The sequence below is a fragment of the Euwallacea fornicatus genome, chromosome 16 (assembly GCF_040115645.1).
Source record: "Euwallacea fornicatus isolate EFF26 chromosome 16, ASM4011564v1, whole genome shotgun sequence".
In the NCBI taxonomy this organism is placed as follows: Eukaryota; Metazoa; Arthropoda; class Insecta; order Coleoptera; family Curculionidae; genus Euwallacea; species Euwallacea fornicatus.
The window spans coordinates 154010-171053 of NC_089556.1; the positions used below are offsets into that span (position 1 = coordinate 154010).

The 17044-nt window shown below is 33.4% G+C and overlaps 2 protein-coding genes across 5 annotated transcripts; one reads left to right on the forward strand and one right to left on the reverse strand.

The window, feature by feature from the left end:
• Window positions 1-663: 663 nt before the first annotated feature.
• Window positions 664-7255, reverse strand: DCTN1-p150 (dynactin subunit 1). The gene is given in 13 exon segments (XM_066290807.1): window positions 664-1579; window positions 1637-1870; window positions 1969-2210; window positions 2262-2924; window positions 3700-3940; window positions 3997-4323; window positions 4378-5853; window positions 5917-6100; window positions 6305-6352; window positions 6468-6497; window positions 6560-6586; window positions 6714-6844; window positions 6940-7255. Coding segments are annotated over 13 exon segments (3909 nt in total). The 5' UTR covers window positions 7108-7255; the 3' UTR covers window positions 664-1441.
• A 610-nt stretch (window positions 7256-7865) lies between these two features.
• On the forward strand, window positions 7866-16975 carry LOC136343858 (60 kDa lysophospholipase-like). Of its 4 annotated transcripts, none has more exons than XM_066290822.1 (10): window positions 7866-8619; window positions 8704-8804; window positions 10472-10580; window positions 14777-14888; window positions 14947-15072; window positions 15126-15336; window positions 15456-15565; window positions 15658-15846; window positions 16200-16310; window positions 16445-16975. In XM_066290822.1, the coding sequence occupies exons 2-10, from the start codon at window positions 8732-8734 to the stop codon at window positions 16481-16483; spliced, it is 1080 nt and encodes a 359-aa protein (XP_066146919.1). In that variant the 5' UTR covers window positions 7866-8619; window positions 8704-8731; the 3' UTR covers window positions 16484-16975. The 4 variants fall into 4 exon arrangements, with proteins under 4 accessions (XP_066146919.1, XP_066146917.1, XP_066146918.1 ...); XM_066290820.1 differs by having other exon boundaries at window positions 7868-8619; window positions 8722-8804; XM_066290821.1 differs by lacking the exon at window positions 7866-8619 and having other exon boundaries at window positions 8626-8804.
• Window positions 16976-17044: the final 69 nt, after the last annotated feature.

Genomic DNA, 17044 nt, shown 5'->3' on the forward strand with positions numbered 1-17044 from the left:
TAAAAAGGCCATCATTATTGATTAACTAAAAAAAAATGCTAAAAAAGTGTAACAGTTTGCCGATGTTTTTGACGTTATTTAGTTTCTTCCGCAGTAGTGGTGCTACCTAAGCACTACGCATACCACTAGCTGCCAAATGGGAACAGCTTTTTGTTATTGCACAACTCTTACTTTTGTTATTTACCACAAGTTTATTACAATCCACAATACAAATAAGTGTAACTTACATTACAGAGGTTTTTTTTTTAAACGTAAGTTTTGCGATTGGCCAGAGAAATGCTGCTGCTCCATATATATCATTGTCTTGAGCGTCAATTTTATAAAGAAACAATTGACTTGGCTGCTACTATTGAGTGACAGCGATTACTTTTCGATCTTGGAACCCAAATAATTTTGAAATCAGAGTAACTAAAATATTTTGTGTCAAAACTGTTACCATTTTTACCACAAAGTATTCTTCGATAAATCAGTGGCGCACATGAAAATTTTACATAAATCTATTGAAATTTAAGGACCCGATTTTAACGAGATTTGATTTCGCAGTAGGCGTATGACATTCCTTGATATGCTGCAGTCAAAACTCAAATCAAACAACTTCGATTTTTTGGTCCAAAAATTTTCAGGATATCCAGAGTTCCATTTTTGTAGTAAAAAAAAAACATATTCATAGAAAAGCAATACGTATATTAATAATGTCAATACTCATATTAACAATAAAGCAAACGGTAATATAAATTAAAATAAAGAGAAATAGTATCACATAAAGAATTTAGTTTAAGTTTGTAATATTTAACATTACGTAGAAGTATTTCTGTGTTCTTCTTTTTGTTGAATTAATATAATAAAAATGTAATAAATAAAACTCTGATTATGGTTGCCATGAAAAGGAGAATTGATTTTTGGGGACTCGGAAAAATTTTCAACCAAATAGAGAAATCTTTCGATATTTCTCAGCAACGAAAAGGAAATTTGAAACAGTGAGAACTGATTCAACCGTTTTGGAACAAGTACTTTTCTCGTAAAATGAACAATAAAAAACTTTCTCCTCTTGGTAACCCCATCCGGCGACATTACTCTAAAATAAATTAATGAAATACGCACTTATTCTTAGGCACAGTGACGATAAAATCGGTTTCTGCAAACGCGGAAGTGCGGCTGCTTTCTCACTTTTATTTTATATAATGACTATGACTTATTTCACGCTTGTTTATACTGAATTTCATTCCCAATTTATCTATCTATAATAACCAATTTCAATCAACGAAATGAACTCGAACCAGATTTCCTTGCACATTTCCATGTTGTAACTATATTACTCACTTTATATCCATGCTACTCCTGCATGTAAACGTTAAAAATTGTATATTTAAACTATTTCTCGCAGAACATAAACCTATTATTCAAATCAAAATTTAGTTAAGCTTATGGAGACTGAGGGTATTCAATGAAGTGCAGTCAATATCTTCTGCAAATTAACGAAATCCAGCTCCAAATGTACTAACCGTGGCACTGCCTCGTCGCTCAAGTGTAGTGGAATTTTAATAAAGCCAACATCCACTGGTTCCGTCTCTTTCATGGCCTTTGAATACAACCATAAAAATATGACAATCTGAAAATACCTTTTTTCATACAATACCTTGACCATCTCCTTGGTGGGAAACACGTTGAAATCAGCCTGGATCCTACCGCCGTGCTTTCGTTTAATCACTTCCTGGACCACTTTAGCTTGGAATTGCTCGGCTCGCATTTTGAAAGCTTCTTTCTTTTCTGCATCTTGTGCGAAATGTCGCGCCCAGGTTTCTTGAACATCGGCAGGTTTTACATTACGCATAGACGGAATTATCGGTTTGGCCAAATACATCAGAATTTCCTGAAAAATACATATCTTGCTATAACAAAACTTCTCTAACTTTTGACTAGTTATCAACACAAATGAGAGAAGTCCTCAAACGGCAAAAAAACTCTTACTTGTTTCAACGCCGCTCCCTCTCTAAACAACTCTTCAATGACCTCATCTCGCGAACTCTTAAACGATGGAAGGGGAGTCATGCTATCCAGTTGTTTTTTCAAATGTTGGGACTGCAGTTTAATACGTTCGTTCATCTCGTGATAAAACAATTTACGTAAATTGTCGATCTCCTGCAAAAGCATCGGCGAATCGCGGACAACTGCCGGCATCGTGGGCCCCAGGGATTGCATCGACGAAGAACCTAGAATTCATTTTTAAATCACTGACACTATCAAGATGGGAGAATGTTTACCCGTTAGACTTCGCGATATGGTGGAAGCTTCCATCTGTACCTTCCTGGCCAGTAACTTCATCTTTTCCTTCATCTCGCCTTTCTCATTCTCCAGCGAATCAATGTCCGTTTGCAAATGATCCAAAGTTTCCTCGAATTCCTTTTCCTTCTTCTTGTAGTTGTTGTGCGCCTCCTCGAGTTTTCGTTGCAGCTTCTCGATTGTCAGCTCATAGTCTTTGTTAACATTGCCTAATTTTTTCTCCGCCAGCTCTTTACGAATGGTCATTTCCGAGAGCTGCTCCTGTTTCTCTTTAAGCAGCTTCTTCAACTCTTTGATATCGGATTCCTTGTTCTCTAGCTTGCTAGTTAATGTTTTGGTTTGCTCTAGTTCCCTTTTTACGCTTTCCGCTCTTAGGTGAATTGGTGGAATCGTCTAATAAATATAAATGAATGTTGCCCTATCGAGAGGGTAGAAGGTTGGTCTTACTTTATCATCTTTGCTAGAAGTGAAGTGTAATTCGTTGTCCTGAAGAGATTTCGATAGATTTGTGAATTGATTTACAAGAAGTGACAAAGAATGTTTGATACTTTGCACCGGCCCTAAGTCGTCTTGCTCATAAACTCTATCTGAGGCTGTCATGGCGATGTCTTTGAGCCTATCCTCAGAGAGACCTTTCTCATTTTCTAGAAAAGTTAACAATCACGAAATCTTTCAATTTGCAAAGTTATTGCAATAAATGGTTTTTGACCCATTATTGTAGTTTGATAATGGCAAATACAGAATATATCTTAAGTTGGGGGGTTCGTTTTAATACGACATAGATTTCAAAAACTAGTCAAAATCTCTATGTAACATTTTTCTGAAATTTCAAAAATAACCAAAATATGCGCATATGAAAATTTTAATAAATACCAAATCTTTAATTATGACTCACTGAGAGTCCTGCTACAAAAGGTGTTTGAAATTATCGCCATTGGTTTGTGTGTGACATTCTGGTGACACTCCCTGTATACAAATGGCATATCAAACAATTCATGATTAGTGTAATTGTGGACCATTCTCGATTTAATAGTATTATTGTTTATCAAAATAACATCTGGATCTAAGCTCCACGACTAACTTGTAAACATCATGGGTAAACTGCACAAAAACGTTAATATTAAATGTTATATGCGATTTTACAATATCCGATATTTTTTTTGTGAGATTTTTTAATTTCCGTTTGCACTGAATTTATTATTTTATGCAGGAATGGATTTAGATGGAATATGGATTTTATACAGAATGAATTAAAATCCACGCGCGCATATTTCGGTCGTTTTTAAGATTGCGGGAAATGGTACATAAAGGTTCTACTTAGTTTTTTGGGATCAAAGTTGTATCAAAAGAAAAGTCTCATTAATATATACCAATTTTGCCGTTTTCTAAATCTCTTTAAATACCAATGGTAGAGCTTACCCCCACTTGTGGCCAGCACTTGAGTGGCATTCTTAGCTACCTCATGCACGGTCTTCGATACCTTCCCGACGTGTTGAAAGCAATGACTGAGGTTCTCCAACAAATCTTTTCCTAAACACAAGTTAGTAATGCTGGAATCCGTAGGAATGCGCCTTTTCGCCTGTTTCAATAGCTGCTGCAAATGTTCTGCCGTTGTTATCATATGTTGGGCTAATAGACAAATATCTCCAACGTTGGCGCTCTGAAAAATCTCAAATGCAGCCATATCTTGGAACTTGTAGAATACGCCTATCGTACCTGCGAAAGACACCTGACCACACTGGCGTCGCAGCTAAACCCATCCACTGCGCTAGACAATAGTTTGATGTGGTCAGAAACTAGTTGACTCTGATTGAGCTTTTCTTCCGTGCCCAAAAGAGCAGGGTACAGGGTGTTGAAATAATTAAAACATTTTTCCAAAGGCTCTAAAAAGGCGTTTTCATCTAATTGATCACGTTTAACCATTTCCACAAATCCATCAACAGCTTTTTCTTGAGCGGCCATCTCCGGGTAAGTTCCGCCTACTTTCAGAAGAGCCTCAGGTTTGCACGTCTGCAGAGTATAATAATACTGGCGCAGCACACTCTAGATAAACTCTAAAATAATCACTCCGAACTCTTGATAAAGAACATTAACAACCTGCAAAGCATAAATGTAATAGCTCATCCTGCATCTAAAGGAGTATTGGTTCACTTGATGACCTTTTACTACTGCAGCCCTGTCGATTTTTTCCGGTACCGGAAACTTGTCTTTGATTTGCCCCAAAAGAATTTCGGTCTTGAGGATCATCCTGGGAATAAGTAACAGCACCAATACAGCGTCGTGGTCCCCGCCTCTGTTCATAAAGGAATCAGGCATGTAAGCGCTCAGATACTTGATGTGTTGCTGCAATTGCTGCACATCCAGCCGGCGTAGCTCCAAATCGATTGCTTTGGTGTGAGCTTTGGTTTCGATAAACATTTTCTTGAAATCAACGATTTCCGGCAGCGACTTTACGGGTTTGCTGCTTTCTTTTTCGAGTTGCTGTTGCAAATTCAGGGATTGTTCCTGCAACTGCTGTACCAAAGTCCTAAAGTTTTTGATAGTCGCCTCCCGGTCAGCAATCGTTTCGAGAGCAGCATCCCTTTGTCGGACTGCTTCACAGGTGGCTGCCATTGACATGTCCAATTCTTCACGTAAATCCGCTTCCAGCTCTGCATTGCTCTCCACCAATTGGTCGTTCATGTCCTGAAGCGCCTCCAATTCAGATACTTCTTCTTGCAACTGCTCAACTTTCTCTTCCAGGGTCAGTTTTTGCTCTCCCAAGATGACCACCATTTCTTCAGCTCCAAGTGCAGCATCCACTTGCTCTTGTAGATCGGATATTTGCAGTTCCATGGCTTCAACTTTGGCACTTAGTTTCTCCTTTGTTTTGCCTAGCTCAGTGATTTCGGATTTCTTCTGATCAATATCTTTAAGGAGCTTCTGGTATTCATGTTTGTCATGAGCAGAAAGATCTCTTAACCTGACTAAGGTCTCTCTCAATCTGGCGTTTTGCTGCTGCAGCTGATTAACTTCGAACGTAGAAATTCCCTGTTGGTCCCCTGGCGAAGCTCCTAAAGCTCTTTCCTCCATTTCGGATTTCAATATTTGCAAATCCAAAGTGACTTCATCTAGTTTTTCTTTACACGCTTCTAGTTCAGCTTGTAAAACTTCAGCTTTCTCTTCTGCCATTTCTTTGTCTAGTGTGGCCATTTCAACGGCTTCAGACAAATCAGCCACTTCTTCAATATGTGCCGCACGGGCTTCCCCCGCTTCCTTGGCCTCTTGTTTGGCGCGCTGCAGTTCCTTTTGAAGACTATTTTGGGCTTCCATAATTTTCGATTTAAATTCAATCAACTGCTCCCACTGTATTTTTAGTTTGTCATAATCTTTCAATTTTTCCTTGTCTTCCTGACGCCTGATTTTCAGCGTCTCAATTTTTTCATTCAGATCTTTTAGCTGCACATTTCGATTTTCCAGTTCTTGCTGTAATTGTAACACATTCAACTTGTCCTCCACTGACGTTATAGGAGTGGGTGCCACCAGTATAGCTCCAGGAGTGAATTGGGGCTTTAGAGTTTCCACAAAGCCAGTCTGAAAAGGTGTTTTTTGGCAACTTTTTTTCTTTTTCCACTTATAAACTAAATTTGGGGTTACTTCAACAAATGAGGCCCTTTTAGGTGTCTGCAGTTCATTAGTACACCCACTGGTTGCGCCTTCAGGTAGCTTTTCCACAGCTGGAGAGGCCAAATGACTGATGCTACCAGCTAATGACTGTCGGCTCCCAGCCAAAGATTGGCGACTGCTAGCCAATGATTGGCTTGCCAGAGACATTCTAGAGCTAAGGCATTCAATTTTACTATTATGAATTTACAGAGGTAATACATAAGACACACAAGGAAGTTAATACTTTTATTAAATTAGGTACTGGATATGTTGGAACACCACTACTTAGGACACGGGTATGTATGCACAACAGGGTTCAACATTGGTTTACACATGCAACAAGCCTTTTTTTATAGGATTTTTTGCATTCCTTTACTACCTGGATGCTGACAATGATGTAAATCCTTTCGATGTCCTATGTCGGACTCTTAAGATTGATGTGAGAAAAGTAGGGAAATAAAATGAGATTTAAAAAAATGTTAATGAATAAACAAATATTAAATAATAACATAATTCAAATTTATAATGAAATGGACACTTACGGGGTAGGTTGAGGTTTCATTCCAATTGTGCTTCAGGCAGCAATAAAAAGGGAATTGAGACTAAATTAATTTATACTAAAACAAATAGTTACTTGGTATGTTGAGTTGTTTGCCCTGGACTTTATGCCGCAATGAACAGATTGATAGTTTTAATTAGTTAAGTACTCGCTACTCAATTTATTAAGTTTCAGCTTCAGTTTAATACTTAATACAATGTAAATTAATTAAAATTATCAGGATACTTACGTAGAAGTCCTAGACATGGCGATTTTTGATGGGGGCCTTTCAGAAAATTTTGCAACAGGTATAGGTTTGCCATCTTCGTCAAGTGGTTGAATTTGATTTTCCCTCACAAATGTTCCATGATTTTGTTCACACTTTCAAAAATACATGAGATATAATGTTATTACCATTTAAAATACGTTGATAATGTGAGACACTATAATAATTATATCTGCTAGTGGGACCCTACCTTAAAGTACTCAACTTCCTGCACAGTACCATCGTTCTTCCCTTTGGCTTCATCAAGGATTACCCCAATCCACTTTCCAGGAGCAAAGTTTGTTTTTCCAATGAAAGCAATAACTCCATGGACTTTCTTAACGACGACCCTTTGGCCAACTTTTATTGAATCGGCCATCAATGTTCTGATTTAATGTAAATCGAAAATTTGTTCTTTATTTTTTACGTACTTAATCGAGAATTTTACATATTAAGTTTAAAATCCGAGTTTTGATTTGAAAATTTAGTCAAGTATTAAAAAAAAACATTAATCACAGATAGTGGAAATGACATTACAGCGAATGTGAGTAGCAAAGTTTATGTCAAAAACAGCTGTTGATCTTGCACTACAACACTTTACTCCATTAGCCCCAAAAACATAACGATCCATAGAGCTGCTCTAGTATCGATTTCATTAAAAATAAAAGTTACTAAAAAAACTAAACTTAATAATAAAACAAAGTAACATCCTAACAATTAAGTAATAATCAACGAGGACATGAAACTTTAAATTTGAAAAATAAAATGTCTAATAAGTAAAACTAGAAAAGTCCATTGCGTATTAACCAGATGTCAAGAATACTTTTTTTGTAATAATTTGGCAAGGTCTGATTTTATTAAATTAATTGGCTTTTCCATTCAGTAGCAATGACAATATAATGAGGCGCATTCGTCACAGAATCATATATATTTTTAGTGTTGGAAATTATGAGTACATTTAGTGGAAATTGAGATTAACAAAACGAGAATGCAGCAACCAACTTTACTTACAAACGGCAGAAATACTACTGCAGTACGAGCATCGTGAAAGATTACAAGAAATATTTTCCTTTTGATATATACGTGAATCAGCTTGGTACGTACACAATATGAGTCAACCATGCCGAAATTATTATTTATCTATTGCTATTCAGATTCTAGATTCATACATAGATTTGTAATTTAACAAATCTAACAGTTAACAATTACTTCCATCGTTTCAAAAATTCTGTTTGTAATTTAAAAAAAATGTTTTTATCGTCATTACTTCTCCATAAGCTGCCTTGACATATATATTAATCTTTATGGTTTCCAGGGTGCTAGACTCTTGACTTCGACCAACCTAATATTATTATCTTAATACACATTTTTAATTGCTAAGAGAGAATATTCTGCATCCATAGGTCAGCCATTTATTAAATTCCATACTGAGTAGTCACAATTGTTATAGAGTCAGTTTTCTATAAACGCCGAACGTGACATAGAATGTTGGGACACCCTGTATACTGCATGGCATATAAATGCATTCACAATTATTCTTCTTTGGGTTTTAACGTCGTAGAAAAATTTGACGAAGACTATAATTCTTTTAAAACCATTTGTGCATGCGCAATCAACAGCTCAGTTATTTTACATATGCAGTATAAAGTACCAACACGATTAAATTTCATTCGAATAACATTTTCGAAAATTATTTCATAATATTTTTAATTCAAAACATTACATCTTGCTCTATATCTTAAGTGGAGTGATATTCATATCATTTGTAGAATTAAGGATACGAAGCATTCCGTTTTTGGTGCAATAAGTTAATAATTCATTTTAAATTAGTTAACAATACCGACCGTACCATTAAGTGCAGCTCAAACTAGTATCGTTAAGATATCCAAAGGTAATTATGGACAGAAGTAAAATTTGAATATTGGAAATTTCTTCTTACATTGTGGTTGTGGTCTTAATTAAATAGTTTTATTAGTTTATGTTGCTTTTGAAGGACTGACGTCATGTTTTATTGGAAGAAGGTCCTTGTATTGTACATCGGGGGTACCATCGGCATGCAGAAAAACAATGTATGTGGTAAGTGACAAGAATTGTAATGCAGGCTATTTCTGAAGAAAAACACTGTATTTAACTTAATTACATATTTTCGTTTCTAAGATTTTTCCAAACTGTTCAAAATCATCCTTTCGATAAAGAAAAATTCAATACATTGTTTGTTCCATATTTTCTACGACGTAATTTCTGGTAGAAAGTCAAAAAACGGAAAAAATATATGTAGGGTTACGTAACTAACCCTGCGCTTTAGTTTCGTGTCTAGTCATTTTGTAAATATGCGTTAAGTGTAAATTCGATAAGGGTTAGGCAGTAGGAATTACTTTTAAGTTAGAAATACCCCTTGAGGCACGGCACTGGTAGGCATTGGCTAGAGCATGAGAATTTCCCATGCCATGCCTTGTCGATGTTGGAAATCCCCGCAATAAACCTGGTCGGCATTGGAGCTGCATATAGTGAGGTTTGTCGGTGCTAGAATTGCCCGCGATAGACCTTGTCGGTCTCACAGCTGCAGTTCCAATTCCCGGTTAAGACGCCACGGTTTGATGCGGCAAATGGTGCAGATGGCACCCTGGTCAAGGTACGCCCATGGTTTATCACCATGGGTGTTGGTACTTAAGGATTGACAAGGCATGGAGGGCTCTCTCTTTTTCTTGCCCTTGTTTTTGGGATACGGTCGGTCATTGTAACGCAGTCGTCGTGTCCGCGCTCATTACATTCATTAGTCTGTATATTCCGCATTAATAAACGTAAACTTGTATACCTTCTCTCTGACCTGTGATTTCATTACAAAGATATAACCAACATTATATATCTTAAGTAGCATCAAAAACACCCGATGCTACATATATTTTGGGTGGTTCCATTTAAAAACACCTGGTTCTACAAATATTTTTTTTATCAATGAAACGCTTAAATACACACAAGATAAATCTTGGACTGCTATTAATAATACCTATTAGAGTATACGTGCTAGTGTTAACAATCAATAGACGATAGCAATCGAATCACTTGTGTTTGCATGAAAACATCAAACAATTTCCATGTGATTCCCCGATATACAAAAATCATAAATAGGACAAATTTAACTTTTTTGCGAGTACATATGTCACAACGTTTCAGTAAGTATTTATTTAATTCCGTTTAAGCAATTTACATTATCTACCCTTGAAAATAAAATGCTGAGGCGAAAAAAAGGGTATGTGATAGTTTCTGATGGTACTATCTGCACGAGGAGAAACAAGGAGCGACGTTAGTAGGCAAATTCGTGCATGTATGGTTTACTAAGCAATAATAAATAGTATTTTTCTTTAGTGCACCTAAGTGAATTTGAAACTTTAATGGAAAAAGTATGACACAAATAGTTTTAAAAAACTGTCTGAAATTCACAACAAAAATGTATTTGAAAAGTAGCGCAGAAAGGAAATTAAAAAAAAATATTATCTGTATTACAAAGAGTGTTTAACAAAAAGTTATACGTTACCCCCCACTTTTGTTTATGAAATACTTTGCGACCTATAGATATTTATTTCGAACGGACTGTGAGTTTTGCATGCAAAATGAACTCAAGTCTCCGGAAAAAATTTAACCCAGAGAAAGTAATCAATAATAATTCGTTAAAAATTATTTAATGTTGATTATTTTGTACATTTGCATCACCAGGAGCTTAAACACTTTGCGTTCTTTTTCAGTTTATGCTCCAATTTCTAATGTATTTCTTAGGAAGATTAAAACCTCGGAAATGCACGATGCAAAATTGGCTGAAGAACTACATTTAAATAACGACGAGCTCATTTTATCGTAAGTGTGACTCATTTTATTGTAAGTATTCGTCAAGTATATAGGGCGTTAAAGAAATTACTTTCGTAAATTTAACCAACGTTCAAGAACATAATTTTACACAAATAGTTTCTTACAACTAGGATCGAAAACTTGATAGTTTTTATTAGAAAAAAGTTTAAAGTTGGCAACCGAAAAACTAGATTAAACGGTAAAATTTTAATAAATATATCAAAACATGTTTGAAAAGTATTACTTTACTCTTTCATGTATACCAAAAATACCTTAAATTATTTAACAATGACATTACCAGAAGCAATTTAAAACCTAATTAATAGCTAAGATTTTACTGAAATCTAACTCGATAACGCTGCTTTACCGATTTCAGATATTTATTCTGATATTTTTTTTGCATTTCCGATGGACCCAAATTTATCAGTGCATTCGTTGACCTTTAATTTAATACTTCGTGAATTAACTTCAATATAAAATAAATAAAAATGTATTCTCTACGTGAGAATTACAATACGATTTCGTTTCTGGAGTGGTTTTTCACAATTCCGAAGAGGCCAGGCGAATTTACGAGAATCGTTATCTAGAAAGACAGCTTCCAGCTCGACAATCATTTCTTCAATGTGCCCAAAGTCTTCTGGATACATGCAACATAATCCCTAAATACCAAGGACGAGGTGGAGCGTGAGAAGCCAGTCCAGAAACAGAAGAAGAAATTTTAAATCTTATCGAACAGGATTTAACAAGAAGTACGAAGAGTATTACGCACCAAGTAGGTTTCCCACTGGAATCTACATAGAACGCTAAAAGAAAAATTGCTCTACCTTTATCATATACAGAGTTCAAGCTCTTTTACTGACTGATTTTGTACCGAGGCAATAACTTTGTGAACGGTGTCTTGAGCAACAGCAAGAAAATCCAAATTTCCTGCCTGGTATTTTATGGACCTATGAAGCTTGTCTTATACGGAATGGAATTTTGCTAACTTGCATACTTGAGCGAAAAAAATCCTCAAGCAATAATCTAAAAAAATTTCCAACATGAATTTTCAATAAATTTGTGGGCTTGGATGGTGAGAAATCAACTTATAAAGCCATTTGTTTTCCCCAAAGATTAAATAGACAACAATTTTTAAGTTTCTCAACCAACGATTTGCTAAATTTGTTAGAAAATGTGCCTTTTCAATTGTGTACGATTATGTGATATTTACATGGAGCTCCAGCACACATAAGTCGTTCAGTTGCCAAGTACCTAAATAATAACTTTGGAAACAGATAGATAGGAAGAAAGGATCCCAATCGTTGGCCTGCAAGATCTTCGCATTTTATTCCTCTAGATTTTTTCTTTTGGGGTTTTATGAAAATTTATTTTTACTCTGCCGAGATATGGGATGAAAATCATTTGCGACAACGCATTTTCGAAGCTGCCGATCATATTAGGAATATTCTGGGAATTTTTCAAGGTGTGTGGGAAAACTAAATAAGAAATAACTTGTACCACTATATGAAAAATGTAAAAAAAACCGAAGAAAAAAGAAAAGAAAAAATAATAAAGACACAAAAAAAAGGAAAAAAAATAAAAAAAGTGATGAAAAAAAAGAAAGAAACAAAATAACAAAAAAAAGAGAAGACACAAATAAGAAGGAACAAAAAATAAAAAAAAGTGAAGAAAAAAAAAAGAAGGAAAAAAATATTAAAGAAACAAAATAACAAAAAAAAGAGAAGACACAAATAAGAAGGAACAAAAAATAAAAAAAAGTGAAGAAAAAAAAAAGAAGGAAAAAAATATTAAAGAAACAAAATAACAAAAAAAAGAGAAGACACAAATAAGAAGGAACAAAAAATAACAAAAAGTGAAGAAAAAAAAAGAAGGAAAAAAATATTAAAGAAACAAAATAACAAAAAAAAGAGAAGACACAAATAAGAAGGAACAAAAAATAACAAAAAGTGAAGAAAAAAAAAAGAAGGAAAAAAATTATAAAGAAACAAAATAACAAAAAAAAGAGAAGACACAAATAAGAAGGAAAAAAATTATAAAGAAACAAAATAACAAAAAAAAGAGAAGACACAAATAAGAAGGAACAAAAAATAAAAAAAAGTGAAGAAAAAAAAAAGAAGGAAAAAAATTATAAAGAAACAAAATAACAAAAAAAAGAGAAGACACAAATAAGAAGGAACAAAAAATAAAAAAAAGTGAAGAAAAAAAAAAGAAGGAAAAAAATATTAAAGAAACAAAATAACAAAAAAAAGAGAAGACACAAATAAGAAGGAACAAAAAATAAAAAAAAGTGAAGAAAAAAAAAGAAGGAAAAAAATATTAAAGAAACAAAATAACAAAAAAAAAGAGAAGACACAAATAAGAAGGAACAAAAAATAAAAAAAAGTGAAGAAAAAAAAAGAAGGAAAAAAATATTAAAGAAACAAAATAACAAAAAAAAGAGAAGACACAAATAAGAAGGAACAAAAAATAAAAAAAAGTGAAGAAAAAAAAAGAAGGAAAAAAATATTAAAGAAACAAAATAACAAAAAAAAAGAGAAGACACAAATAAGAAGGAACAAAAAATAACAAAAAGTGAAGAAAAAAAAAAGAAGAAAAAAATATTAAAGAAACAAAATAACAAAAAAAAGAGAAGACACAAATAAGAAGGAACAAAAAATAACAAAAAGTGAAGAAAAAAAAAGAAGGAAAAAAATATTAAAGAAACAAAATAACAAAAAAAAGAGAAGACACAAATAAGAAGGAACAAAAAATAACAAAAAGTGAAGAAAAAAAAAAGAAGGAAAAAAATATTAAAGAAACAAAATAACAAAAAAAAGAGAAGACACAAATAAGAAGGAACAAAAAATAAAAAAAAGTGAAGAAAAAAAAAAGAAGGAAAAAAATATTAAAGAAACAAAATAACAAAAAAAAGAGAAGACACAAATAAGAAGGAACAAAAAATAAAAAAAAGTGAAGAAAAAAAAAGAAGGAAAAAAATATTAAAGAAACAAAATAACAAAAAAAAGAGAAGACACAAATAAGAAGGAACAAAAAATAAAAAAAAGTGAAGAAAAAAAAAAGAAGGAAAAAAATATTAAAGAAACAAAATAACAAAAAAAAGAGAAGACACAAATAAGAAGGAACAAAAAATAACAAAAAGTGAAGAAAAAAAAAGAAGGAAAAAAATTATAAAGAAACAAAATAACAAAAAAAAGAGAAGACACAAATAAGAAGGAACAAAAAATAAAAAAAAGTGAAGAAAAAAAAAAGAAGGAAAAAAATATTAAAGAAACAAAATAACAAAAAAAAGAGAAGACACAAATAAGAAGGAACAAAAAATAAAAAAAAAGAAGGAAAAAAATATTAAAGAAACAAAATAACAAAAAAAAGAGAAGACACAAATAAGAAGGAACAAAAAATAAAAAAAAGGGAAGAAAAAAAAAAGGAAAAAAATATTAAAGAAACAAAATAACAAAAAAAGAGAAGACACAAATAAGAAGGAACAAAAAATAAAAAAAAGTGAAGAAAAAAAAAGAAGGAAAAAAATATTAAAGAAACAAAATAACAAAAAAAAGAGAAGACACAAATAAGAAGGAACAAAAAATAACAAAAAGTGAAGACAAAAAAAAGAAGGAAAAAAAATATTAAAGAAGCAAAATAACAAAAAAAAGAGAAGACACAAAGAAGAAGGAACAAAAAATTAAAAAAAGTGAAGACAAAAAAATGAAGGAAAAAAATATTAAAGAAACAAAATAACAAAAAAAAAGAAATGACACAAGAAAGAAAGAAAAAAGGGCAAAAATAAAAGGTAGGAATATCATTTGCGACGGCGCAGTTTCGATGCTGCCGATTATATTAGAAATATTCCAAGGTTTTTTCCAAGCTTATGGGAAAATTGGCTAAATCGATATCAAGTTTGTATACATTCGAATGGTGGACATTGTGAAAACTGAATTTAAAACTGCAATAACTAGGAAGTTGTGAAGTTAATATGATGAAAAAATAATGGCGGGTTGGATTTAGGACACCTGTTTTAAGCAAATTTTTTGCTTAAAATGATGTTCTCTATAGTTGGTTAAAAATACGAAAGTTATTTCCCTAACACCCCGTATATTGGCATACTTTTAGTCTTTGACAGCTCGATGAACGTAAAGATGTTCAACAAAATCAACGTATACATATGTATAACTAATTTTTTCTCATCATTTTCATGATTAATTTTTCAGGGTGAATTTTTCTAACACATATATTGTATACACAATCGAAGAATACGATCCTCTGTTGGACTCTAGCAACATGTCAGTTAACGAATGGGTAAAGATTGCCAAAGACATAGAAGTAATTTGATGATGATTGTTTACTTATATATCTTTCATAAAAATAAACACACTTACAGAGAAAATACAATGATTTTGATGGATTCGTGATATTACACGGCACCGATACACTAGCCTTCACAGCATCCATTCTCTCATACATGCTGGACAATCTGCAAAAATCAGTTATAATCACGGGATCACAAGTATTATATTTCATAACTCTTCAATTCTATTCTATGCAAAACATAACTTGCAGATCCCAATATTCGAAACAAGAAGCGACGCAAAAAATAACTTCTTGTCTTCCCTGATATTGGCTGGTTGCCATGATATTCCCGAAGTTTGCGTATTCTTTGCCAACAAGCTCTTACGGGGAAACAGAACCACCAAAATATGTTCCAACATGCTGGACGCTTTTGATTCACCGAATTATCATATTTTGGCTGATACTTCAATTAATGTAAATAGTAAGTATTAGCTTTGCAACTTCGAAATAATTTCAAATCTCTATCTCAGACCGAACTGTTGTGCAATTTGAATAATCTAATATGACCTTAAGGTCGTTTCATAATTAGTTCATTTTCAGTACATCAACATTACATTCTGAAGCAGACTAATAACAAATTTCGGGTGAACGTGAATGTGAATAAATTTGTTGGTACAGTCATAATTTTTCCAACAATCACAACTTTTCAGGTAATAATTACTCATTACTCACTGCAATGACCCCATTGAGCATGGTCAACTGATCTGCAACTGGTGGTGTTCGTTCGCCCGTTTATTTTTAGCTTGAATCATTTCTTATGCCTCCCACGAAAGGTTTAATATTGCAAAGTTACGGAGCTGGAAATATACCTTCAAAAACAGAAACTGGATTATTGAGAGTACTAGAAAAGGCCATACATAAAGAAATACTCATAGTCAATGTCACACAATGTTTCAGAGGAGTAGTCAGTGTTGCATATGAAACGGGTTTGGTGAGTAACTGTCAATGACACGAAATAGGTGCGCTTTAACGGTAATTTCTTACCACGCTTGAATAATTCTATTTGGCGTAACCAATCAAGTTGATTAAAATGGGTTTGTCCTGTCTACAACTGTACACGTTGGCATAAATTTTGTCATTCCAGGCAGTTATCTAAAAAACTGGAGGAGCTGAAACTTTAAATTTTAAAGGTTACATCGGCTGTTATAATACAAAAAAATGGAACACCTTGTGCACTAAATTTCAGAATACAAAATATGGACACGCTTTAATTTAACTCATAAATAAAATTTGTTGATGCTAAATTAAATATTCAATGTCTTCAAGTCGGGATTTTTTCAATAGGCACTTGATAAAATTGGTGTCATTCCCGGACATGATATGACATGGGAGGCCGCTTTCACCAAAATGATATGGGTCCTAGGTCAACCAGGAGACTACAACACAAAAGTTATGGTGGGTAAATAGATAATGTAGAAACGCAAGTCGTATTTGCGTAGATAGATTTCAATTGGGCAATATACAAAACATTCCTAACGGCTGCTTAATAATAACTGATAATTGAACTTTTTTTACTCCTTTGTTTTTAGATGATGAAATCAAACCTTCGCGGTGAAATCACAATTTAGTCTTTTAGATAAATACAGGTTTGACTTGCATTTAAGTATGGCCCCGAGAGGAGATTGAAATCGAACTGAATCAGGGTTACACGGAAAAATGTAAATTTGCGAGGAAACGTCCCAGACATTGGCAAGAAGTGCAAGGGTTTCACGAAGCGTAGATGAAATTCATGTAATTTAGTGTAAAAACTGTATTCTAATATGAGACATCTTATTATATTATGCGTTAAACGATTTAAAATTGACAAAATAAATTTAGCCATTTATTTAGGGTCATTAGGGTAAACGTGGATTTCAAAATCGAAGCCACAACTCCCACGCAAAAAAGTATATTTCAAGATAGATAGATTAACAGGATATAAAAGTAGCAAATACACACTTAGAAAACTCCCAATTTGTCATAACAGAAACACTTAGACTCTAGGGGAAACTTTGAATGTTAATTGAAATTTATCCAATTCTCAGTTAAGTAATTATATGCATATGAAGGTGTGCACAATGCGTTTGAGTTTTATTTAAGTATATAGAACACAAGATGGGAGCAATTTAATATGCTGACCAAATTAACGT